We start from the raw sequence: 26,294 nt of genomic DNA on the forward strand, positions 1-26,294 counted from the left end.
AACAGTTGGCTCACAGCAATGGCAATGGACATATGTATGATTGGCTATGATTGGTAATTGGAAAACTTAAAATGATTAAGCAACAATATAACTGAAAGAGGAATTAACCAAATAATTAAACAAAAGGCATTTTGGAAAATAAAAACATAACCAATACATTAAATAACCTAACAACGTCCTTGTGGATCTTCACAAAACACAAAACAATACACAACATTTAACCATGATATGTGAATATGACCATATGACATATACGTGTACATACGCGTAATAACCGACAATTTCTTTTAAGTGAAAATCTTTAATGATAACCATGTGCAGAGTCGTGTAGTGCAGCTCAGTCTCTTCTGGTCCAATCCTGTCACTGCTTGGTGTTCGGTTCTCCTTCTGGTTGAACATCAGCAGTCTGATCCGGAGCTAACTCGGAAGGAGAGGTGACGAGCACTTCACTTCCATGAAGGGGTCTTTACCACCCCTTATTCCCTATAATCTCCTTTTTGGACAATCCGGGAGAGAATTCAGATCATTTTGTTGACAGTGGTGGAAGATTGTGTCATTGTTCAACCATTATCTTGGCATGATGAGCACACCTTCCAGAATTTCAAACACCAGAGGTCCGTTTCACAAAGCAGGTTTAGTGAAAACTCTGAGTTTATTAACCCTGAAATAAGGGAAAACTCCGAGTTTACCGTTTCACAAAGGGTGGTAACTCAAACCAGAGAAAGAGGGGTAACTCAAGCCTGTTTCACAAAGAGAGGTAACTTAAGCTCTCGGTCAGTTACCGTAGTAACAGACTCTATGAACTTAACCTGGTCGGGACCAGGTTTTACTCAATGAACCTTGAGTTTCTCTCTGTGTCCGCCCTCTTTCAGCCACACACGCCATTTGATTTCCTCATTCATTCAGTCAGCAGAGCGAGTTTTGGCGTAGTGGTTCTGCTGTTGATGCAGTTAATTTAACCTGTGGATGAATGTTAGCACAAATGAGAACCGAGTAGCACAACAATGCAACATGTCATCTTCATGATATTCTAAATTCAGGAATTGCCTTTGAACAGGTTCAATTCCAGTATTCATTGGTTGACCAATTAAGTTTTCATATGAACCCCAAACAACAACAAACAAACAAACAAACAAACAAACAGACAACAAAATCAAAATGATAATTAAAAAAACTGGCCAGTTGATTTAACCATGTTTTAGGACAATACCAAAATACTCACCAACCTGCTGTAAAGCATTGATTCGAAATGCGATATCATCAACTTATTTTGCTGTGGAAAAAACTTCAAAGCATTTAGAGAACACATCAACACAGAGACACAACACAAGACAACGCAGAACAAAGACAAAAGAAGACAAAGACTCACACAGAACTTTTGGGAAAACTCGAGAAGTTTTAGTAAACCATGATTAATTGTTGGATCATCCACCCCTGATCCCTGAGGGCACTTAGTCTCGTCCGTATGTTAATTGCCCAACTCTTCAACTGCAGTTTCTGCTCCTGTGTTGCTGTCTGCTGCAGGACAGAAATGTTTATGGTTAGATTTTATTTTGAGAGCAGCACAACATCAAGAAAGCAGCCATTTCTTGTCAATGAGTAACTAATTAATTTGTTTAGGATAAATATTGTCTGCCCTCTCTTAATTCAGCTCAGAGAGTTTAGATAAAATTTCGGAATAATCGACTTAATTCTCACTTGTTACTTAATACTAAATTTGATTCTTCTGTGTGTTTCGTGATGCTGAGCCATCCACAGACAGTTCAGGATCAGCATTAAGTTTTTTTGTTTTTTTCTGATCCAGTTGAATCAGAAACACTTCATGTGGTCCCAACAGTGTGAAATCCAAGCTGCTTACAACATACTTCCATATAAATTAGAATTAAAAACAATTTAATTATTCATTTATTTATCTTAATTCATCATTTATTCATTTTTATTTTTTATTTAATTATTTATTTATTCTTTTGAGGCTAGCCTCGTGGCCTTGTGATGCTAACTTTTCCTTAGCAGTGCCACAGCATGCTTGTGTTGTCAGACATAAGATCTTTGGTGGGAGATTGATCACTGTTATTTTGCATGCATGCTTTGACCTAAGGGCCCAGATCAGCTTTAATATTCTCACTTTTCTTCTCAATATTTTACTTTTACTTAGCTCTGCCATCAGTTTATTCTGTTTTACTTAAGTGCACCAGATTAAACAACTTGGGTCATCTCTTATGGAACTTTTCTAATGAACCAAAACACATAAATAAACTTTTCTCACAGAACATTTCATTCATCCCATCCACATCCTGCACATCACACTCATTCTTCTTTCCATCCATAAGAATGTGTATGGATCCGCATGTTTAGTTGGTGTTGGGTTTTGTGGGTTTGAACACTGAAAACCAATCTTAAAAAAAACAAAACTGAAGTAATCAGCTGTTTTATCATTTCCATTCCTTCCATCTAAAAACAAAATAATCAGCAAACTACCGAGTATGGGTCCTTCTAAGGATTCCCCTCACTTGTCACAGAATTCAAGTACCTCGGCATGATACTTGATTCCACTTTGACCTTCAAAAATCATATTAAAAAACTGGCCAATACTGTCAAATTTAACCTTAAAAATTTTAAACAAATCAGGTCTTTTTTAACACTTGGTGCTGCCAGAATGTTTCTCCATTCAATGATTTTATCTCACATTGAATACTGCATCACAAGTTGGTCTCTCACCACAGCTAGCAATCTGAAATTAATTGAATCACTGTACAAAAAATCTCTTAAAGTTTTTGACCGAAAACCCAATTCTTTTCATGTATGTAATGTTTTAAACAAGTACAATCTTTTAAATTTTGAAAATGTTATTAATTTTAAGTATGTATGCTTCATTTATAAAGCGCTACATGGACTAGCCCCACCTCCAGTGTTTACCTTGTTCAAACCTAGGAATTCAAGTGGCCTGAGAACAAGAGCCTCCTCCAGAGGAGACTATGAGGTCCCCCACAGGAAAACAACTTATGGACAGAATACTCTCTCTGTGAGGGCCACGAACATCTGGAACAGTCTTCCTCTGCACATACGGGAGAGCCCCACACTGATCAGCTTTAGAGCTCAGCTCAAACTATGTCTGAAAGCAAACCAGTCAGGTGACCATTGGGCTCTAAACATTCCCTGTGATGCTTCTATTGTATATTGTATTTTTTTAATTTTTTTTTTTTTTCTCAATATATTTTCTTTCTTGTGTATTTGCCTACCAAGGGACTACGGATGAAAACTAGCTTTGTAGCTATAATCCGGCATATTTACATTTGTTTTTATAATGATGTTCATTAATGTGCATTGTCCCTATTCAAATAAATAAATTAAATGGTGCTGGCACAGGAGAAATATTTAGATCAGCTAAATTTTATGTCATGTTAATATGATCTCTAAAACAATAAAGGCTAACCTTCAGCTCAGGAGGTAGAGCAGTTACCCACCATTTGGAAGGTTGGTGGTTCAACTCCAGCCTCTGGAGCCTGGGCTACATGTTGAAGTGTCCTTGGGCAAGACACTGACACTGAACCCCACATTGCCTACGTTGAATGTGTGTATGAATGATTAGAAAACACGTGTGTATAGATATAGACGTGCTGTATGAGTGTGTGTGAATGTGGCATTGTTAGCAGTGCTTTGAGTGGTCAGAAAAGCACCATACAAGTACAGTCCATTTACCATTTAAATCCTCATATTTCACATATGTGAAAGACCTCTTCTGTTCAACTTGTATATGCTCCCTTTGGGTCAGATACTGCAGAATTTTAACATCAATTATCACAGTTATGCAGACGATACACAACTTTATGTGTCTCTGTCACCAGACGACTGCAGCCCAGCAGACGTATTGTGTCAGTGTCTGGAGGGAGTAAACACCTGGATGAGAGAGAATTTTCTACAATTAAATGAAAACAAAACTGAGATCATTCTGTTTGGTAGCAAAGAGAAGAGGGTCAGCGTTGGTAAATATCTTGAGACTCGGGACCTTACAATCACTGACCAAGTTCGTAACCTCGGAGTGTTGATGGACTCAGATCTGACTTTCAGCAGCCACATCAAAGCTGTCACCAAGGCAGCTTTTTACCACCTCAGAAACATTAACAGAATTAAAGGTTTTCTCTCCCAAAAAGACCAGGAGAAACTCATCCATGCATTCATCTCCAGTAGACTCGATTACTGTAATGCTCTTTTAACTGGACTTCCCAAAAAGAGCATTAAACATCTGCAGCTCATCTAGAACGCTGCTGCTAGAGTTTTAACCCGGACTAAGAGATCTGAACACATCACACCAGTTTTAAAATCTTTACACTGGCTTCCAGTCAGTCACAGAATAGATTTTAAAAGCCTGCTGATGGTTTACAAATCCCAGAACGGTTTAGGCCCAAAATACATCTGGGATATGTTCAGAGAATATAAACCTAGCAGAGCTCTTAGGTCCAAGGACTCAGGTCAGCTGGTCCAGTCCAGAGTCCAAACTAAACATGGAGAAGCAGCATTTAGCTGTTATGCTGCAAACAAGTGGAACAAACTGCCAGTGGAGATTAAACTTTCACCAAATGTAGACATTTTTAAATCCAGGTTAAAGACATTTATTTTCTCATGTGTCTATGCATGAAATCTGCACGCTATCTTTTAACTTATCTAGACTGTTGCTTGTTTTTAAATTCATTTAAATGATTTTATTTGTTTCTCTTTATATTCTTTTATGTATTTTTAATGCTTCTTGCACTCCCTGCTGCAATGCTTTTATTTTATGTAAAGCACTTTGAACTGTTTGTACATGAAATGTGCTATATAAATAAATTCGATTTGATTTAATTTGATATGTCATATGATTTCACTGTCTGGTCTTAGACGTGCTTCAGGATGTAATTATGAAGTCTCAGTTTATAAGACATCTTTTCTTTAGACAGTTTTCCAATGAAAGGACCAAAGATTTTAAATGCACTGCTTGTTTATCTGAAATCTTCTGAACATTAACTCTTTAAGAGAGCTGTTAAATCTTAATTCAGCAACAAACTTGTTCTAATTTTAAACATTGTGTTCTTAACTAGATTTATTTTGGACATTTTATTGCTAATTATCTCTTCACTCACTGTGATACTTGCATTGAAAGGCTGTTTTAAATTTATCCATGTACTTTGGTATCTCTCCCAATCAAATACATTTTAAAATAAATGAATGAATTGATAAAAATTGCTCTAGTAAAAAACTTAACTTCTATTATCATTGTGAACTCATCTACTAAATAACTATATGTAACTTTGGTGCTCTTAAAGTACGGGCCACTGATCAACAAGCACTCAGAATCTGTAGATAAACGTATTGTTTGGACTGTCTTCACTCTCAGGGCTGAATGAAAGAAAAAGGAAGCAGGGTTGAGATGAGATAAACTTAGGGTGAGAGTATTTATGACAAAGAGAACAACTAATAAACTTAAATTGGGAACATTATGGTGCAGCATTCTTTTATTCAAAATGGCGTTTTTAACACTCTTGTAACAAATTAAGGACAGGCCAAAATACAATCTCTCAGGCTCTCATTCAAATTCTTATTCAAATAATAAAAGCTTAATTATTATGTTCTAGAAACCTGAGACACTACAACAACATGTTAACATTAAAATATGACTATAAGAATGACATCTGCAGTCACAGAATAGAAAAGTATTAAAGTATTCAAGAGCCCCAATGCAATAACACCCAAATCCGCAACATAAACCAGAAACAGGCCTAACTAGGTTATCAACAAAAACAGGACATACATCTTCAAATAAATACAAGATAAATTAAACTGAACAAGGCTAAACACACCATCAAAGAGCATTTATGTAGAAATGAAAATGTGTAGTCTAAGTTTATTTATTGTAAGTCCTTCGTGTAATAGCATATGTATCAGTAGTGTGCAGTGATAGCTAAAAACAAAAATCTTATCTTAAAAATCATTTTCTTACACAGGAACACAAAACAAAAACTCAACCTACAACAGAAGCCATAAAGACTAACCAAAGAAGAACAGAACACATACAGATCAGCAACCCAGAAAAATCCCAATAAAGCTTAACAGATGTTCCAGAAATCAGGAAAACAAAGTACAACCTCAAAATAAAAGACCATCACTCTAACAACACCCAATTCCATCATTTTAGCTCTACAGCTCTGTTATTCCAGTTTTTCATTTACAGAATCCTTCTTTAACTTCTGCACTCCGTTGCTCGAGGAAGTCCTTTCTCTCGTCTCGCTCACAAACCCCAAACACACGTTAGCCTAAACAAGCTCTCACTCTGACCTTCATTCAGTTACAACAGCTCTATTTCCCCAACATTAGCTTCTCTTATCATTTTGTTCAAGACCATATATATATATATACAAAGGTTGTATGTTAATGATCATTTTATGTGTGTGTGTGTGTGTGTGTTATGTATATTTATTTTGGCTGTATGTACTACGTCTATATGTGTGCTTTAGTCATGTAATAAGCAGTCAAAAGGATAAAGAGAATCAAGGGATTGACTGAGTTGGAACCTTGATATTCACACACAAGACCTTTTTCAAATCCACACACAACAGCAGGATTACACCCACAGCATCAGAAATGAACACAATCAAACCGGTTTACACACGCACCAAATCAGTCAGTCATTATTCAATTCTTCACATTTTTAAATTGTTTAGTTTATGACCATGACACAGGTAATCCTTAAAATCTAATGATTGAATTAAATGAGCGTAAAATGGGACCAGGAGGAGGGGTTGGTCTGCTGGTTCGGGGGTCTGTGGCGGCTGCATGGCTGGGGTGCTGTTGGCATGGGTGTACCAGCTGCGCAATGCGCAGGGGAGGTGGCGGTTCCCTGGGGCTGGGTGCTGTACACACCATCACAAGTGGATAGCGCGTGGCCCCCAGAGGCCTCTCAGCAGATGTGTGTGTGTGTGCGACTGGGTGTCTGCTTGTTTGAATCTGTGTGAGTAGGGATGGGAATGGAAAACCGGTTCTTGTTGAGAACCCAGTGTTTCAATTCCTTGGAATCGTTTGGCGATTTTGCAAATGATTCCCTTATCGATTCCAGTGGGCGCGAATGACGTCACCACGCAACGTTGCGTGGCGAGTCCAGTGCAGCCAGCAGTCAACAGTAAACATGGCGCCCAAGCGGTACAAACGCTCGAAAGTTTGATTACACATCCCAAAAATAGACGACAACAGGGCAACTTGCAAAGTGAATATTTCACCAAAGGGAGGAAATACTACCAACATGCAATAACTATGAAGGAATGTCGCGTTTTCGATCCGCTCCGGACTAACGTTGGTGAATCTGAACCCAGCAGCAACGTTAGCAACGTTAGCATGTTCTCGGCTAACACTGCAGGTAACTAACTAACTAACAAACAGTGCCTATCATGTTAGCGCCATTTGCTTCATTGTAAAACCTGCTATTAGTAACGGTTAAGGTTAAATGAATGCCTTCTCAGGCATTACATTTAGATGAAATCATGAGAGACAGAGCCTGACTGGCTCAGAGCCAGAGGCTGGTGGTACTACCTCCAGTTCACGTCTACCTCCAGCTTCTCCTTTCACCAGAGCAGGGAAGAGTTAAATTACCCAGGCCATGATAGACCAATGTGGACCTCACCGTTGTTGGGTTTGTAAGGTCATGACTCGTGTTACTTCTAAACTAAACAAAGTTGATGCTAATCGACCGGTTTGCTGTCCTTTTTCTACAAATGAGAATCGATAAGGGAACCGATAAAGAACCGAATCGTTAAGCAGAATCGAAAATGGAATTGGAATCGTAAAAATCTTATCAATTCCCATCCCTATGTGTGAGTGTGTGTTTTATTTATTTGTTCTCTTTGTGTTGAGCTATGTGAGCAGGGGTGTGTGTCTGTGGTTGGGGCTGAGTCTGAGGCTTGTTGTTCCTGGTTTGATGGGGGCACCTCGACTCGACTCATGCTTGGGCAACCGGTGCCTGGTGGGGCCGGTGGGCGGCTACCCCTGGTTTCCACGGCCGTGGGAGCTCTGTTTGGAGCTTTCCTCTGCTGTCTTCTGGACAGGCACGTGGTTGTCCCTGCGGTGGGCTGCCTGGCTTTCCTGCTGTGTGGGGGCTGCTGCTTGCCCAGGTCTCAGTTTTCTGCACCCATCATTGAGCAAAGTTCATATAAGACCTTGCCATATATTTCTCATACACATTCACTCACTCACATGCTTATTATACAGTTGGTGTGTCGTCCTGTGGTTTTAATCATCAGTATCCACAATTATGTTTTCAGATAGTTGCTGCTGGTGCTGTTGTTGTTTGTGGTGTTGTGTCTTTTTGCAGGGGCTCCTGATGGCTCTCCGCCTGGTTTCCCTACAGAGGCCGTAGGATGTCTTCTGTTAATTTTCTCTACAGATGTAGCAACTGGTTGTCCACTTTTGTCTTGTTTTTCTTATAGTATTATTTTTTTATTATGCTCCTTTGTATCTCTGCCTCGTTATTCTTTCTTTGATTTCCCCTTTCCTTGTTCCCCCTGTTAGGTTCGGAATTAATATGTAACTAACAAAAACTACATGAAGAAATAAGTAGTACTTAACTTAATCATCAACCTCAATATCCATAAAGCTTCCCTTGGCAAAGTAAATGTGTTTGGCACAACATGGCATTCAGACCATCATTCTGCTTGCCATGATACTGGAAATGACATGGCTAAGAAAATGGAAATAATAAAGAAAAAAGAACCAAAGCTTGTTCATTCTGTGCAAACTAAATATTAAATATATATAATAAATATTACATGTTCTATGATGTTCAGATATATTGAATGATGTGTCCACACTATTTTTTAGTGTAAAGTTAAACTTCAGCCATTAACTGTTTGCCATTAAAGGGATAGTTCGCCTCTTTTGACATGAAGCTGTATGACATCCCATATTAGCAATATCATTTATTAAATTTGACCTACCCCCTGCCGCGTCCTGTGAGCGCTATTTTCTCTCTACCTTCATATCAATGCGTGCAGCCACCTAACGATAGCCGCACCTGTTACGGTGTTTACTGCTCGGAAGCAGGGGACTGCTTGGTCTGCACTTCGGTCTGCACGGTCTACACAGCTAGTAGTGATACGAAGGGAGAGAGAAAATAGCGCCAAGCGATTGTGAGGTCTGACTTTTTCTGGATGAACGATTTTGTTATGCAAATGTATTACCCTTTTGAACGCATATTGTTTTGAGAAGCAAAACGCTTTATTTTTGTGGCCCCAGCCAACTAGCCGGACTACCTTCATCAACTCCAAAACAAGACTGGAACTCGGCTCACAGGACGTAGCAGGGGGTGAATACCAATTGGTGTGACCCCCAATACACGTTTCAACTGTATTATGGTCCAGCCCAGATGCCTATGAGCCCAGACAGCTGACACTGCCTCTGGATGAAGTTAACACAAATCTTCTTTTATCCACATTAAAGTGGCATTTATGAATGCCACTCTGTTTTTTAGTACTTGACAAAAGTTTCCCACAGCTACTGATGAATGATGGTTCCTGATGTTTTCTGAGAGATCTGAGATCAGAGGTGTCCAACAGCCCCATTAACCCATTGCTTTGATTATCAGTTGTTTATTGATGATTGATTAATCATTCCCTGAAGAGAGATGAATACAACAAATCCCTTCTAGTCCTTCTTCTCAGAACAAAGCTTTTAAACTTTTAAACTTTTTTTTTTTTTTTTAAACCAATGACTTGCCTTTATGGGACAGTTGATGTAATTTAAATTAATTATTAAAAATATATATAATGTACTTTTTAACATTATGATTAAATATCATGAATATCTTATTTTATATCTCATTATCAACTTGGGTTCATGCTTTATACAATGGAATAAAACTCGAAAGGACAAAATAACCGTCCCCCCCCACACTTTTCAACCTTTTCCAATGTTCTAATGTTGTATATTTGATATTGAATGCATTTGACAGTGAATATCAAAATTCCTGTTTGACAAGTAGGATTTAGTAATGGTACTTTATCCACCTCTGGAGCAGAAAACCCCAAATGTTAGATTGAAGATGTGTGTCTTTAAGGGGTTAACAGGAGGAGGCGCAGCGGCGGCCAGCTCGTCTGGGTGGAGTGAAGTTTGGACAGATATACCTACTATAACTAAATTAGCCCGCTCGAGAGCATTGTGGAAGAGTGGAAAAATATCAAAGAATCAAAGAATACAAAAATAGTGGTAAAAAGTGAAAAGAAAGGCGTTCGTGCCGTTGGGGACGCTGCACACACTGAGTGGAGATGGGTAATGTGAGTGAGGAGTCGCTGCTGGATTATTTCTACTCGGCCGCAGGCAATTCGGGCAGAGTCAGAAATGCAGATATGCTGAAGACATTTAAGCCTTTTATTGGCCACAGTGACTTGGAATTACGTGGTAAGTAAAGTGGATGCATCGTGAATGAAGTTCAATGAAAATTCTTACGCCGAAAACGTTGAAGTGTAGTATGATGTGGTCGCGAGACGGGGGATGCAATATCAACAGCGCGCGTGTTGCTGGCCTCATGTGTAGAATAAAGTGGACAATTCTGGACACAACAGACAGAAGTCTGAGTTAACATGCGGCCCTTTTTGACTTTTCTGTAGAAATGCGCACATCTGCTTCGCATTAAAAAAAAAAAAAAAAAAACCTCCAAAGACATTCAGCAGGAATTGTGTCGTTTCCTCCCACAAAGTCAGTTGGGAACTAACCACAGAACCTGAACCAAGCCATCACCGAAATTATCCCACCGTGCAATGTCACATGAAGCCCCTGTAGCTCCGACAGCTCCCTCAGTAAACAGAGGAATAATTACTTGGCTGTTTTGTACCATCTGAGCTCAGTTTCATCCGTCTTTTCGTGTCCACCCACCAACCCCTCAGATGCTTATGCAATCCTTGGATGGGTGGGGGGGTTGTGCAACTGTTTGTGCTTCTTTCACAAACGGCAACAGTTTCAGTAAAAAACAGTCTTCCAGTTTTGAAAAATGGAGAGGAGGGATTTGCAGCCCTAACAAATAGCCTACAGATGTTGTATCTGACAGAGACACACTCTGCTGTGCCGTTCTTCAGCTGCTTCAAGAGATGATTAAACAGCCACTTATATGTATCAACTTTGATCACCTGTGGATGCAAACTTGTAGTTTCTAAATTGAACTACATGTCCATACATTACCTGTTTTTTTAGGAGTAGGCCTATGCAGTAGTACGAACACTTCTCCTGATAGTCACAGTTGGTTTTTTTTATCATGAAAAAAGCAGGTCTGCAGTGACACGAGAAGACAACTTTCTCTTCTTGAAGGTCTTCTCCTGTTCAGCCAGCTCAGGAGCTCCTCTTTCTGCGGTCATTACATCCTCATTTTCCTTCTTACCTTCTTTGAATGCATGCATAGCTGCAAAGTCTTAATTGGTGGGTGGTCACATTGTTTAAAGGGACAGTATGTAATATATTAAGTCATTTATTAGCTCAAATCAACATATTCATTCATAAATTAGTCCTCATTGGTGTAAAATTATCTCTGTCAAAAATCTCAATTATCCTCCTGAGTGAAGAATAACTTGTCTGTATCTATGGTCTATGAAAAACGACGAAGTGCCGAGACATAAAGCACTTCGAATCGCGTTTTCCCCAACGCCAGGCCTGCAAGCGGAAATGACGCCATTTTGACGTCACGTCCGCTGAATGGCTTATGACTGGCGCTAATGGTAAATAGATTTTATCTCGTAAATTATCCCACTAATAATGCATTGATTGTTACCAAACTTCTGCCGTAGTACACATAGGCTCTTAACTCACAAAACGAGGCATTAGAAAGTTTGTAAGTTTACCAGGAGTTAATTTAAAAGAACACTTTCCAGATAGCAACTACACACTGCTGCTAACGCTACCGCTGCGTCGACGTCACTTCTGGTAACTCCCGGAATATGACTAATTGCATTGTTTGCACACCAAAGGCTATGTCAACTTATGTTATCTGACATGTTATCTCTCATCTGTATTTATAGTGTTATTGTATGTGTGTTATGTAATCCTTTGTACTGTGTGTCTTGATGTCTTTTTGTTTGTATGGACCTTGAGTCTGAATCTATAGCTTCTTGAATCTTGACACATACCGCCTGCCGTAGTTCAAGAAGTTGCAACGCACATTTGAAAACGCGAGGCGCTAGAGAGCAAATTCATTCGACTTTGCAAAATAAAATTGCACCACTAGATGGGGGAAGAAATTACATAGTGTCCCTTTAAACGATATTCTTTGCCTGAACTGCTGTACGGAAATGTTTTCCTCTTGTTTTCATCTCTTGCAATAATAAGTGAAACGCTGACAAACGATCCAGAACGCAGTCACACATCTGATTTTTGATCAGCCAAAACAGCCTCATGTCCAAAAGTAGCAAGTCGCTGGTTACCCTTCCCATTGACCTTGTTATATCCAGAGTCAAATTAACCTTCAATAGTGCATAATTTAAGTCAAACAGAAAAATGTCAGCACAATTATGGGGTATAATGTATATATTTACTGTCCAGGGTGTACCCTGCCTCTCGCCCGATGACCGCTGGGATAGGCTCCAGCCCTCCCGCGACCCGACCGACGGAATCAGCGGGTATAGAAAATGGATGGATGGATGTATATATTTATTTATGATTGCTTCAAAGCAATTAAATATACAATCCATTAGTCAAGCAAACTTGATTCGAATAACAGTGGACTATTTTACGAAACTCCTACGACAGGTCTGGATCACTCGTAAATTCTGTTCATACCTGAAAGAAAACTTAAAATACGAAAAAAATTTTGAATGCGCAAATTCTCTTAAATCACTCGTACGCACGACGTAAGAACAAATCTGTGCGTACGAACGGTTGTTGCATGAGGCCCAATGAAGTGTAAATCGAAATACCTCTAGTAAATTGTAGTCACTACATAGGTTAGAAGTTGTGTACTGTAGCTTTATTTGATTTGACTATAATAGGATTTTTTGCAGCAGTTGTTACTGTAAAGGTTCTAAGAAAAGCTGAGTGAAAAAGGCCAATTAAAGCCCTTTTGAATAAAGCATCTATGAAATACTCACAACAAAATATTTGTTATTTAGTTCCACTTTTTTTGGAGCAAAAATATCAACTAAGCGGATTATGGGGGTGTAGTATCTCTCCACTCAAAAGTGCCTTTACTTTTGGCACTGGCTGAAATGCAAACATAGTGTGTTTTAACCTCCTCAAATGATTATCCAAAGTGACCTTGTGTCGGCAGCATGTACAGTCCAGATGCTTCGTCAGCAGTGCAGTTGTTGACAGAGGTTTAAAGAGCTGCCTTGATACTCTGCCATCTGACATGGCTGTCCAATTAGAAAAGTGCTTCCCACACATTTCAAGTCTGTAGTAGCATGTGGTTGAGGCTTTTCATGTCATAATTGTGATGATAGTGTTTTAATCATAATTAAGTCCACATGCATGATTGGATGTAGACTTCTAATGGGGGTGCTTTTTCATCACTTTGTAAAACTGGGGCATGGCTGGAAAGTGCGTAAGGGGAGGTATTTGTCTGTTGCTTGTTTGTGCCGACCTTTGGCTAATAAATAACTAGCATGTATGCTGTGTTGCTCACTGTACTAAGCGCGGAATTCTTTTGTTGAGACAGATGTAAGAGGCTGTTTCCTTTGGATTTCCTGTTGTTGTCAGTGTGAGCTGTGAAGCGGCCTCACTACAAGCATTCTTTCCGTGCACATCAGGAAAAGGAAATGCTTAATTTGCGTTGAGCTGGAATGCCACTGCACACCACAGCATGTATGGAATACCTACGCCTGGAAAATGTTGCGCTGCCTGATAACCAAAGTCTGCTTTTAATCACACATTCTGCACCAGTCTGAATATAAGCTCACAGGTGTAAACAGAAAGCTTCCACTGATGAACTCTGCCAGCTTGTAGTTTCAACAGGACAGATTTGCAGTAGGTCACAAGTGGCTCGGGTTCTTTGGGCTTGCCTTAAGATCTGTTTGGAGATTTCTTCCTGTGAGGGGATTAAACACTTCCTCTTTGTTTAGATTTTGGGTGTAAGAACTGTATGTAGCTGAGCTAGCCAAATACAAATAGATGCAGAGGGCTTACAGGGCTGCTAACTATTGAGTTTGGCGATTGATTTGTTTCAATATTTCTTCTATCATAGGATCCTGGAGTGTTCAGAAAACATTCAGGGCTGCAGGCTCTGATGCCCAGTTCTAAGAAAACCCCCTGTCCCTTCCTACATCTTACTTTGAAATATAGTACTATGCAAAAAGTCCTGAGCTATCCTAAACTTCTTTATATATTGCCAGGAAAATGGGAAATAGGCGCAGTAATTTATCAAACGTTTGTGCCAACATAAATCAAAATACAGTATTTAAGGCAAAAACAAAGTTGTTATGACTTGTGATAAGCTTGGAATAAACTGTTTGTATGACCACTTTTATTCCTCAGCAAGCTTTCATGAAAATTCTTTAACGGGAACATCATGTGGAGAAATTACTTTTGTCTGTGCTTGAAAACCTATATTTAGGTGTCTGAAGTGACTACCAACTTAAAAACTCACAAAAAACCCCACAACCCTAGCATTTTGTTTTGTTTTGTCTTATATTATGGTGTCATTCAGTCATTCAGATCTTCATTGGAAATGTATGTCTCTTTACAAAGTTATCCAGACCCGTCCTTCTGTATCTTCACTTCAACAAAAACATTAGATGATGCTCCTGTTACTGTACCTTAAAAGTGGGAAGTTTTAACTTTTTTTCTCTTGCTTTTTGCTATGTGATTAACATCAATCTCACAATTAGGTAAATAGTCTAGCAGTACTCTTAATGTCTGACAAGGAAATCTGACTTCTGATTGGCGTTTTTTAAATTCTTTTAACATGCTCAAAGTACTACAGATCTTAAAAGAAGCCAACTTTGAGGAAAAGATGGATGGAGTGGAGTCTAACGGCCCTAAAAAGAACAGAGAATCTGTTTGAATAGAAGTGTAAATAAGAGATTCTGAACCGTCTCTCTGCTATTTTGAGCAAAGCATGTCAAAGGCATTTAATTATGATCTCAGGAAATTGTGTCAGCTTCTGAAAAAAGTGCATAATATGTCACCTGTAATTAGTAATAGTTATCTAGGCTTCCCGAAGAACATTTTGGCATACCTCAGCTTTTTCTCCTTGTTTTCCTTTCTTAAGAATAGGAAGAACAGCCACCCTTCCTTGGAGACCTTTTCTGATCAGCTAGATGCATCTCTCACGTCTTGTCAGATTATTAGTGGATTTGTCCTGTTTCTCAAGAACATCAATTTGGATACTGTTCATCCCCAGTACATAGTTTTTTAGGCTTGCAACTTCTGCTCTTGTCCTCCACTTGCCCAGTTCCCATGTTGAGTTTTGGAGTTTTGAGCTAACAGGTCCTTTGGGAATTACCTCGTTGGTGAAAACAATCTTCTCTACTCCTGTTAAACTGTGCTATCTTTGTCATTTTTCATAGATGCAACTAAATAAATGGGAACAAAATCTTTTTTTATTGTGACAGTCCACTAGTAACAACATGCCCTAAGATTAATTTTGAAATTGGCTATTTGACAAGTTATCTATGTTCTGTGAAAACAAAACACTATGTCAGTGTTAAGTTGTTTATCAAACAACACACCAAATGAAATGGTCAGAACAAGGACTGGACTTGAAAATGAGTAAAAAAGCAGATAATTTCCAAAGAATAACGTTGAAAGTTCTTCAGAGAGCCTGGAGAATTATTGTTCATAGACCATATAACAATATAAAATATAGAATATAAAATGATATGATATTTAGCTCACAAAACACAATAAAAGATATTGTGATATAAAAAATATTATCTTAATATTTTTTCTATCTCTTACATGTGCAGTTAGCTTTAAATAATTTTGATTCCATAAGATGTAAGGCAAGGCAAGGCAAGGCAAGTTTATTTGTATAGCACAATTCAACTACAAGGCGATTCAAAGTGCTTTACAGAGACATTAAAACAGTAGAAATAAAAAGCATGATTTAAATTTAAACAAAAAAGAAAGAAATAAGAACAATAGATAAAATCAGATAGAATCAGTAGTTAAAATGTGATTAAGTTTTGAGCTTTATTCAAACGCAGCTGAAAATAGGTGTGTCTTCAACCTGGGCTTAAACACACTGAGTGTTTCAGCTGATCTGAGACTTTCTGGGAGTTTGTTCCAGACATGTGGAGCATAGAAGCTGAATGCAGCTTCTCCATGTCTGGTTCTGACTCTGGGAACTGATAAAAGACGATGACCTGAGGGGTCTGGAAGGTTCATACTGGGTCAGGAGGTCACTGATGTATTTTGGTCCTAGACCATTTAGAGCTTTATATACCAGCATCAGAACTTTAAAGTCTATCCTCTGATGGACAGGCAGCCAGTGTAAAGACCTCAGAGCTGGACTGATGTGATCCACTTTTTTGGTCTTAGTGAGGACTCGAGCAGCAGAGTTCTGAATGAGCTGCAGTTGTCTAACTGACTTTTTAGGTAGACCTGTAAAGATGCTGTTACAGTAGTCAAGCCTACTAAAGATGAATGCATGGACTAGTTTTTCCAGGTCCTGTTGACACATCAGATCCTTTAACCTTGATATATTCTTAAGGTGATAGTAGGCTGACTTTGTTACTGCCTTAATGTGTTTTTCCAAATTTAGGTCTGAGTCCATCACTATACCCAGATTTCTGGCCTGGTTGGTAGTTTCTAGGTGTATAGATTGAAGTTCTGTGATGACCTGTAATCGTTTCTCTTTGGCTCCAAAGACAATTACCTCAGTTTTGTTTTTGTTTAGCTGGAGAAAGTTGTGGCACATCCAGTCATTAATCTCCTCAATGCATTTACCAAGAGCCTGTACAGGGCCTCGGTCTCCTGGTGACATTGTAATATATATCTGCGTGTCATCTGCATAGCTATGGTAGTTTATTTTGTTGTTTTTTATAATCTGTGCCAGTGGCAGCATGTAGATGTTAAACAGAAGAGGTCCCAGGATGGAACCTTGGGGAACTCCACATGTGACTCTTGTGTGCTCAGATGTAAAGTTACCTATTGACACAAAGTACTTCCTGTTCTCTAAGTATGTTTTGAACCAGTTTAGTACAGTTTAGGAAAGCCCCGCCCAGTTTTCCAGTCGTTTCAGTAATATATTGTGGTCAACTGTATCAAATGCAGCACTGAGATCTAGTAAAACTAAGACTGACATTTTCCCACCGTCTGTATTCAGACATATGTCATTAAACACTTTGGTCAGAACAGTCTCAGTGCTGTCTAAAACCTGACTGGAAGGTGTCATAGCAGTTATTTTGTTTTAAAAAGTAATTAAGCTGTTGAAAAACCGCTTTTTCAATGATCTTACTTAAAAATGGGAGATTTGAGATAGGCCTGTAGTTGTTCATTTGTGTCTTGTCAAGATTGTCCTTTTTCAGCAGAGGTTTGATTACAGCTGTTTTTAGTGGCTCTGGAAACACACCAAACATTAAAGACAAGTTCACAATCAGTAACAGGTCTGACTCCAACATCTTTGAGACCCTTTTGAAAAAAGCTGTTGGCAGGATGTCTAAACAGCAAGAGGAGGAGTTCAGCTGACGTAAGATGTCCTCCAGGTCTTTGCTGTTAAAGGAGAATTCCGGCATTTTTACAAACATATCCCATCTTTTGGAGACCAAGGAAAGTTTGCCAAAGGGAAAAACGCGAGAAATTTTCATGCCCGCTGCGCAAAGTTGTCCGATTGCGCTGATTTCCATGAAAGCAGGCTCTATCGGGCAATCTTATAACCTTTCCTGAGGCTCTTAACGTGTATCAAAATACTTTTGACCGAATTGGCCGTGGTGTCAGTAGCAATACAATTCAACTCAGGGGCTAACCATACCGTTAGCTAGCACAGACATTATACATTTTGAGATTTCAAAAACAGCGCTCTTACCTTTCTCAGCTTCCGTGTTCCACAGGTGTGCGCACAAATTAATCGATCGCCGAAGTCATACACTATAGTATTCCAAAGTACTGTCTTCCTCTGTGGTCAGTGCAATACAATGTCCACATCTGCACCACCTCCCCAATGCGTGACCTAGCAGCAGCTCCCGTTTTTGGATCATCGTTTTGAGCCATCCTCGCTGCATCTTGTGCCAACAACTCTTCATCAGTTTATTCTGGTTCAAAAAGAAAACCCCAACCATCAAACTCGTCAAACTCTTCCATTCCAACATCAGAATCTGACGAACTATCCATCTCGAAATTGCTTCCAATAAAATCCCGAGGGTTCTTATCTCCCGCAGCTGAATAATGGGCGAAGGTGCGCGCTTTCAAGCAGTCATGTGACACATCATGACATCACGGCGAATATGGGTGTTGAAACGAGTCAGCTGTTCGATAGGAAACAATAACAAACATGGCAATGTGTAGTTCGGTTCCCAAGGGTCGTTTTTGGTGGACAAAAAGACAATTTTGGAATACTATAGTGTATGATTTCAGCGATCGATTAATTTGTGCGCACGCCTGTGGAACACGGAAGCTGAGAAAGGTTAAGGTGCGCTGTTTTTGAAATCTCAAAATGTATAATGTCTGTGCTAGCTAACGGTATGGTTAGCCCCTGGGTTGAATTGTATTGCTACTGACACCACGGCCAATTCGGTCAAAAGTATTTTGATACACGTTAAGAGCCTCAGGAAAGGTTAAAAGATTGCCCGATAGAGCCCGCTTTCATGGAAATCAGCGCAATCGGACAACTTTGCGCAGCGGGCATGAAAATTTCTCGTGTTTTTCCCTTTGGCCAACTTTCCTTGGTCTCCAAAAGATGGGATATGTTTGTAAAAATGCCGGAATTCTCCTTTAATGGGTTGGAACTGTGTCGTGGTGTTTAAACGGGTTTTCGGTGGAGACGGTACATATGCTGAACCTGCTGCTGATGTACCAACTGCTTGTCTAATATTTTGGATTTTGTCTGTGAAGAATTTGGCAAAGTCATTGCAGGCCATGGTGGAATGAAGTTCAGTTGCCACTAACACAGGAGGGTTTGTTAGCCTGTCAACTGTAGCAAATAAGGCCCGAGCATTATGACTATTTTTGGGGATGATGTCAGAGAAGTAGGACTTTCTTGCATTCCTCAGTTGTAAATTATAAGGGTGAAGTTTCTCTTTATAGATGTTATAACGAACCTGGAGATTTGTTTTTCTCCATCTGCGCTCTGCGTACTGTGTAAAGTCTAATTTGATATCTTGAAAACCACTCTTATCTATCTCATTTTGTTCAAGCCTGGCCCCACCACCCAGCACCATACAAGAGCTTAAGTTTATTTGTGCAATTTTCCTCTGTCCTGATTTGACGTTTTGGGAATTGGAACCACTTCAATATCACTGCATATTTAAACTCTGAGGCTATATTTAGTTTGGAGTTTTTCACCTCAAATATTTTCCCCTGCAGCTAAATACAGAGAGGAATTCAAGCTCATCATTGACCGAATCGCTGTAGTGAAGTCAGAGAATGTAAGTGAACTTTTTAAATGTTAACTTTTTGTGGGAAAAGTTTTGGTCACATGAACTTTCTGGACATATCTCCACACCACACTGCTAGGAATGGTTAATCTAAGTTGTTTTAGGCTGAACAAGCAGTTATCCAGACTTGTTTTTTTTTTACAAAACTTGTTGTACCCACTGGTTTTCCCAAGAGACTGCAGCTGCAGTTTTAATGGTTCAGGACTATTTTTAGTTTGGAATTATTTTCAAATATAGATGAAATGTTCTGCAGGATTAAACATGATCAGACTAAACACAAAAACATTTTTTTATTTTGCATTAAAATTAATTGTATTTCTCATTATTTTAATATTTTGGGAACAACATTTTTCTGCTATATTGCCCATAGTTGGGTAATGTATCATATCTTTTTTAAGTGTGAAACTCTAGCAAGGGGAGTATTTGCCTAAACCTCTGTCCATTGTTAAGAATACACCTAACTTGAAAGCCCATTAATCAACACTATGCAGCAAATGTGTTCAAATGTTTACAATAAAGAAACAGTTTCTTAACATTTTAGATAGATGCCATGAGACCACACGTAAAAGTTCTTTGCAGGAGTGAAAACTGCTCTGTAGCGTGTAGCTTTGTTAACCAGGCAAAAAGTGGAAAAGCTTGTTGCAGAATGGAGAGATGTGCTGTTTAACCCCCAGTTCTATCCTTTTTGCTAAGAAGCTAATATTTGTCCTGGCTTAAGCTTCACACTTAAAAAAAAACAGATGAGAGTGATAGCAATTTTATTTTAAACGTTTATTTGGTAACTCATTTCAAATGTTGCCAAAAATTTTCTAAAATTTTGCTCTTTATTTTTGGAGCAGAGGCTAATTGAACCATAGACGGCAACATTGGCCTTTGAGAGTTTACTTCAAGCTATGTTTAGCTAACGACAATTTATGCCCCATCTGAACTTGTTTATACACTCACCTAAGTACTCTTGACTTTTTCACTACGTTAGCAGTCAGTTAAAACATGGAGCTAATGCTGAAAAGCATTCCTACCCATCACCAGCTCTGACAAGTACCAGGCTGCACATTGAAACGATTGGTTCTTTATGATCGCTAAAAATGATCTTCTGGCCGTTTGAATCCGTTTTTGTGAGACGGCTGTTGGCACACTGCAGTATTACTGTGGAAATGCTATTTATTTATATAACTTTATTTTTTTTAGACTCTTGACTTTAATGTCTAACATAGGCAAAGAGAAGTTTTCAAGTTTTTTTTCAGTTCACTAAATTTAAATCACATACCAGCAGAATTTGAGTGAACAGTACGGCTTCTGTTAATGAAGTTGCCGACTGTCTTAGTTCAGATTTGCATTAGCGATGTGATACATTCTAGCTAAAGCCTTCAGCAAGCAGCTCCAAATAGTTCTTAATGTCCTGCTTTTGAAATGCATGTTGTAATGTTTAACTGTTTGTCACAGGGTGAGAAATATCTTATCCTAAAAAAAAAGTTTAGGCAATTGCTCCAGGAGCGACACAACAAGCATCAGGGGGCAGATGGAGAACAACTGAGACATCTGAACCCAGTTGGAACTACAGCCAATGCAGAGTGGGAGGTGACGGATGCCTCGATATCATCTCCCAACCAGAAGGAACAGCAGGAAGAGCCAATGTCATGTGGAGAGCCTGATGCAGAGGTGAATTTGAGATCATTTTTGTTTTCTGAATGAAAACATTTTTTGTCAAAAAAGTCACTATAAAAAATATATAAAAACAACAAAAAAAACCTCAGAATGGTTAAACTAGCTGAATCTGTCATTGCCTGAGCACACCATGTATACTCTTTATGTGAGTAGCTTATTTATTCTACACAAGGCCCTCTTTGTTGGTGCATTCTGCCTTTTCTTTCCAGCATGTGCCAGCATTGAATGATGGTTTAAACAGAGAACCCCTGTATAAGAAATAAAAAGCATTTTTGCTGTCGCAAAACTAAGTCAGCCATCCTGACAGAAGAGAAAAGGTCACAGGGTTCATGTTTTTACATAAAGAGCAAAGCCGTTTAAAGTGCTGGTTTAGTGCACAGTAATCCTTTGAAAGTACCTTTAAGTATTGTTCATGCAATAAACTTCAGCATGTAATCATATTTGGAAGATTTAATGCATGTTGCACTGCTGGTGAAGTGTGGTCCCACATGATTGTACAAACAGGCACTAAAAAGAGCAAAAAAAGTGCTAATGTTGGCCGTTATCCTACACTTGACACAGCTGACTGAACACTGGGATCAGGCTGTGGCATCACAGACATTGAGTTAACAGCACATTTATGTCTGTCCTTGTGTGGGACAAGCAGGCAGAAACAGTCTGTGTGCAGCAGACTCTACAGCCACCTTCTGTCATCCAAATCCAGGAACACTCAGCACAAAGTGACAGGGTGGATGAGCTTGACAGAGATTCAGGATCAAAGGTGACAGTTTGAACATGGGAGATACAGCAGGCCTTTTTCAGCAGGTTAACTTACCAAGACGACGGTCCCTCTTCATCGTTGTCACAATCAGCTACAACGTGCTTCCTTTTCAGGTGATCGTGCATCGCAGTTGTGCTACTGTGGAAGGCAAGTTCTGCCTTGCAGATATTGCATTGCACACTTTTCTCTTTTGTTTTTTCTTAAAATGATCCCACACTTTTGAGCTCCGTTGCCAGGTAGCTATGATACCAGAGCCTGTCTGGTATAACATCACGGCTGACCCCGATTACCACTACTTCGCATGTGTGTCAAGGACAGAAAGAAGTGGACAGTGGAAGGTGCCGCAGCAGTTTTGAGAGAAAAACAAAGTTTAAAAACAAAGAAACAAAAAAAATGACGCGTCAACTATTAAATTAGTCGTTGACGATTTTCATAGTCGCCATAATAATGACTAGTCGACTAATCGTGGCAGTCCTAGTGTACGGACAAGCTGGCATTGTGGAATGCACAACTGTGTCATCACTCAGCTGATCCCATGATGTTGGCTGGCTGTGTGTAAGGACCCACTGATGTAGGGCTGATCTCCCTGTTTGGCATGTGTCAATTCAAAGGGGAACAGCAGCGGGTTAACAAGGACGTCTTTTTCTGTGCTGATTAGATGCAGTGAATATGTGAATTGGCTTGTGACTGAGACACGACTCACTGACACAATGCCGTAAAAGCCGTTTTCACACATGCACGTGAGTCCTCACGTGTTAAGATGTTCCATATAGGTGGCATATGCGAATGTAAATGTCCGCAGCATTTGCCCCAGACTTTTTGCAGAGATTTCTTTTTCACACTTTCTCCTTGTAAAGTCTCTGTAAGATCACTGACTGAGAGAATGTGAGATGTAGCACCAAATATTCTCGAGCATTTACTACCTGTCAGGGCTCTAGACTAACTTTTTACACTGGTTGCACTGGTGCGCCCAACTTTTTTTCTTAGGTGCACCAGCACAAAAGTTAGGTGCACCCAAATTTTCAAACGCATTGCATTTAACACCGCAGTTTTACAGGTTCACTTTTTTTTATTCATTTATTTATTTATTTTTAAATCGCTGTCCATATAGGCAATATTAACTTGTAAACGATTAACTAGCAATCTATTCAAAATAAAGTTCTTTATTTGAAGCACAATTCTACAAACTTACTGAACTTAACTTACTAACTACTTACCGAAACTTACTGAAAAAGTGTTGGTGCTTAAAGGGCTTCACTGGCCTGAAATTTAAACTTAAAACATCTCAAGATAAATTAAATAAAAAGAAAATCTAAATTAAAATTGCAAGTGTTTTTAGGGCTTCAAACTGAACATCTCATGGCTCAATGTCTTATGGATTATCCTCCATTGCAGTCGCATGCCCCTCGGATAGCCAACTCCTGTAGTTGGGTTAAATATATATATCAGTATATTCACCGGTCTTCCTCTCCTCAAGATACGGCCGTACACAATGACGCATTCCTGCCATGTACTTACTGTTCGCAATTAGTACAGACGTCTTTTTTATCAATGTATCTGCGATGACTCCTATAAATTGCGCGCACGCGACATCATTGCTGTGCGTCGGATTTATGTTCAAGCCATTTTTCTTCTGAAGAATTATTTCAGACTTGAACTTAGTGAAGGGAACTTTTGCAACTTGGTAGGCAACATTAAAGGGATAATCCGGAGTAAAATGCACTTTAGGTCAATTTACGGGATGTTGGGAGTACATACGTTGAGTTGACATCAAAATCATTTAATTCTGATGTGTTTTGAGAATTTTGATTTGACCGTTTTCAGCCAAAAGTCGTTAGTCTGGAGGAGAGTGGGGCATATGGTATCGCCGCTACAAAACGCTATTTTTACACCTCTTCTACAGCTCCAAACAACATAACACTTACGTGGTAGTGAGTAGAGGGTCCCTAAATCCAAACAGAAGTGTCCCGAGGTCTTCATGTGGTCGGATAGAGAGTCCAGAATGAATTTAAAACCAGCCAGTATCTTTCCGGAAATGCTCCTGCTGCAGCTGGCATCTTCAGCGTAAAGTCTGTATAGTAGAGCCGAGTGTGGAGTAACACGCTCTGGAAATTCACAATTTCGTTGCCGTTTTTTTTTACAAGCATAGTCCAGTATTTCTTTCGAAAGTGAAATGAAGTTGTATGCAACAGCAAAGCCTAGCTTACTAACATGTTGGAATTTTATAAAATGTCACGTGACCTTACGTCTCGCGTGACCTAGCCTCCTGTTTACGGAAGACGTCTTTTGCGTGACTGGAGTGACCATCACAGAAGAAGGAGAGGTGTGTGAGCAGATTGTTGAACAAACAGCGGAGCAAACTTTTGGAGTTAGGGTGCGTGTTTGTTCCTATCCTGGCTTTCGAAAGAAATACTTGACTATGTTGGACTCACTACCACGTAAGTGTTATGTTGTTTGGAGCTGTAGAAGAGGTGTAAAAATAGCGTTTTGTAGCGGCGATACCATATGCCCCACTCTCCTCCAGGCTAACGACTTTTGGCTGAAAACGGTCAAATCAAAATTCTCAAAACACATCAGAATTAAATGATTTTGATGTCAACTCAACATATGTACTCCCAACATCCCGTAAATTGACCTAAAGTGCATTTTACTCCAGATTATCCCTTTAAACTTGATTATCATCTCTGTTTGCTGCTGCCTGCCGCTGAAAGGCAGCGGGGAGAGGGGACACTGAGCAGGTAATGTGTTTCATAGATGCGTTGTGCTTTTTCAGCGTTTCAATTCGAAATGTATTAGGACCAGTCACAAATGCACTATTGCCACACTTTACAGTAAATGCAGTGCATTATATTATCGGCTTTACTGCATCTTAGCCAGGGTGTCAGTGCATTGGTTGTGGTTATTTTCAGACGAATCAGGCCTTAACTTAACAAAAAAGTTGTCAATTGTTCTTTTCATCTCATCACCCGCGGCTACATCCACTGTTTATCTGAGGGTTCATCACCTCTCTGTCTGACTACAGGATGCGCGTGTTCAAACGTACACACACGTACACGGGCCAATCAGAGGGGGGTCCCGCCCTTCACTATCTCTGATTGGTTTAGACCACGATATGGGTCTAATGGTGTGTCTGTTGTTGAACCACAGGGAGACTTTCAGAGTCGCGTAGACTTTTTTTTTTTTTTTTTGAACGGGTGGTTGCACCTGTGCGACCTCAGATTTTTTTTAGTTGCACCACTGAGAAAATAGGTCGCACTCTAGAGCCTTGCCTGTGTTTACTACCTTGGCCATGACAGAAAATGCCACATTTACTACATTGTGTGCAGGAAATCCACTCTTTAGTTCACATGTGTCCACATCAGGAAAGCATGTCAGCCCAATTCTCAGTGCTTACTAATGGCTTGGCTTCTTTTGGCTAAACTTTTCTGAAAACAAGATTTGCAACCTTTTACAGTTTTTCATGGATTATACAACAGATCAACTATAAAGTGTGCTACTGAGAATAAACTGTTTAACAATCTCCAACCCTGCCCTGGCGCACAGCGACACTACATTCAGTCTCCATTAGTTTCTACTTATGTTGTTACAAATTCTTTTAATCTGGAGGTCCAGAACATGGAAACTGTGACGGTTTAGGATCAGCACCCTGAATGATCCTCTCTAACCTGCACATCACACAAATAGATGAAACAAAGACTCATCATGGAAGTAAAAAGGAGCAGTTGCACACAGCAGGCCTCCCTCTTCTGCTTTTGAGTGATTAACTTAAGTCTTGAATCATTGGTGGGGACTTTTTCTCTCTTTTTCATATTTCCATGATCACTGAGGCGTGCACAGAGAGGCACAGAGAGGTTGTTAACTTTAGTAGCTCAGTAGCTGAATTTACACAGGATCCATTAAAAACAGAAATAAATTGGCAAAAATAGCAAAACATCAGTATTTAAAGGAGAACTGCGGTATTTTCAACATTAAGCCTCATTTATGAGTCGTCTGCAATATTTTAGAACCCCCCTCACCGCTTTTTTGATGTTTACTGCTGTCTTCGGTATTTGCCTAATTTTGATTCTTCTCAACCTGCTTCAGAATGGCAAGTCATGCGCATGTCCAAAAAGGTCCGTAAAAGCACATTAAACGTCCGTTTTCAAAATAATCAACTCACCGGAGTGGTTACTGGTGTGCACTGGTAATCCATATCAAATTTCGTTGCGAAAAGTTGCTTCTGTCGTGTTTTATTTGGCAGCTCGTTCATGCTCGCACTATTTTCTTAGCGGTGGCGGAGTAATATCAACGAACATCCAGTACAAAATGTCAAATAAAACACGACAGAAGCAACTTTTCGC

General features: G+C 39.5%; 1 protein-coding gene across 1 annotated transcript in view; it reads left to right on the forward strand.

The window, feature by feature from the left end:
* Positions 1–10,083: 10,083 nt before the first annotated feature.
* Positions 10,084–26,294, forward strand: part of LOC142389993 (uncharacterized) — a 31,235-nt gene continuing 15,024 nt past the window's right edge. The window contains exons 1-3 of the mRNA XM_075475295.1: positions 10,084–10,416; positions 19,459–19,520; positions 20,973–21,188. Of these exons, the coding sequence (XP_075331410.1) occupies positions 10,284–10,416; positions 19,459–19,520; positions 20,973–21,188 (411 nt within the window). The 5' untranslated portion in view covers positions 10,084–10,283. The remainder of the gene's footprint in view (positions 10,417–19,458; positions 19,521–20,972; positions 21,189–26,294) is intronic.

The sequence above is a fragment of the Odontesthes bonariensis genome, chromosome 10, assembly GCF_027942865.1.
Source record: "Odontesthes bonariensis isolate fOdoBon6 chromosome 10, fOdoBon6.hap1, whole genome shotgun sequence".
Classification (NCBI taxonomy): Eukaryota; Metazoa; Chordata; class Actinopteri; order Atheriniformes; family Atherinopsidae; genus Odontesthes; species Odontesthes bonariensis.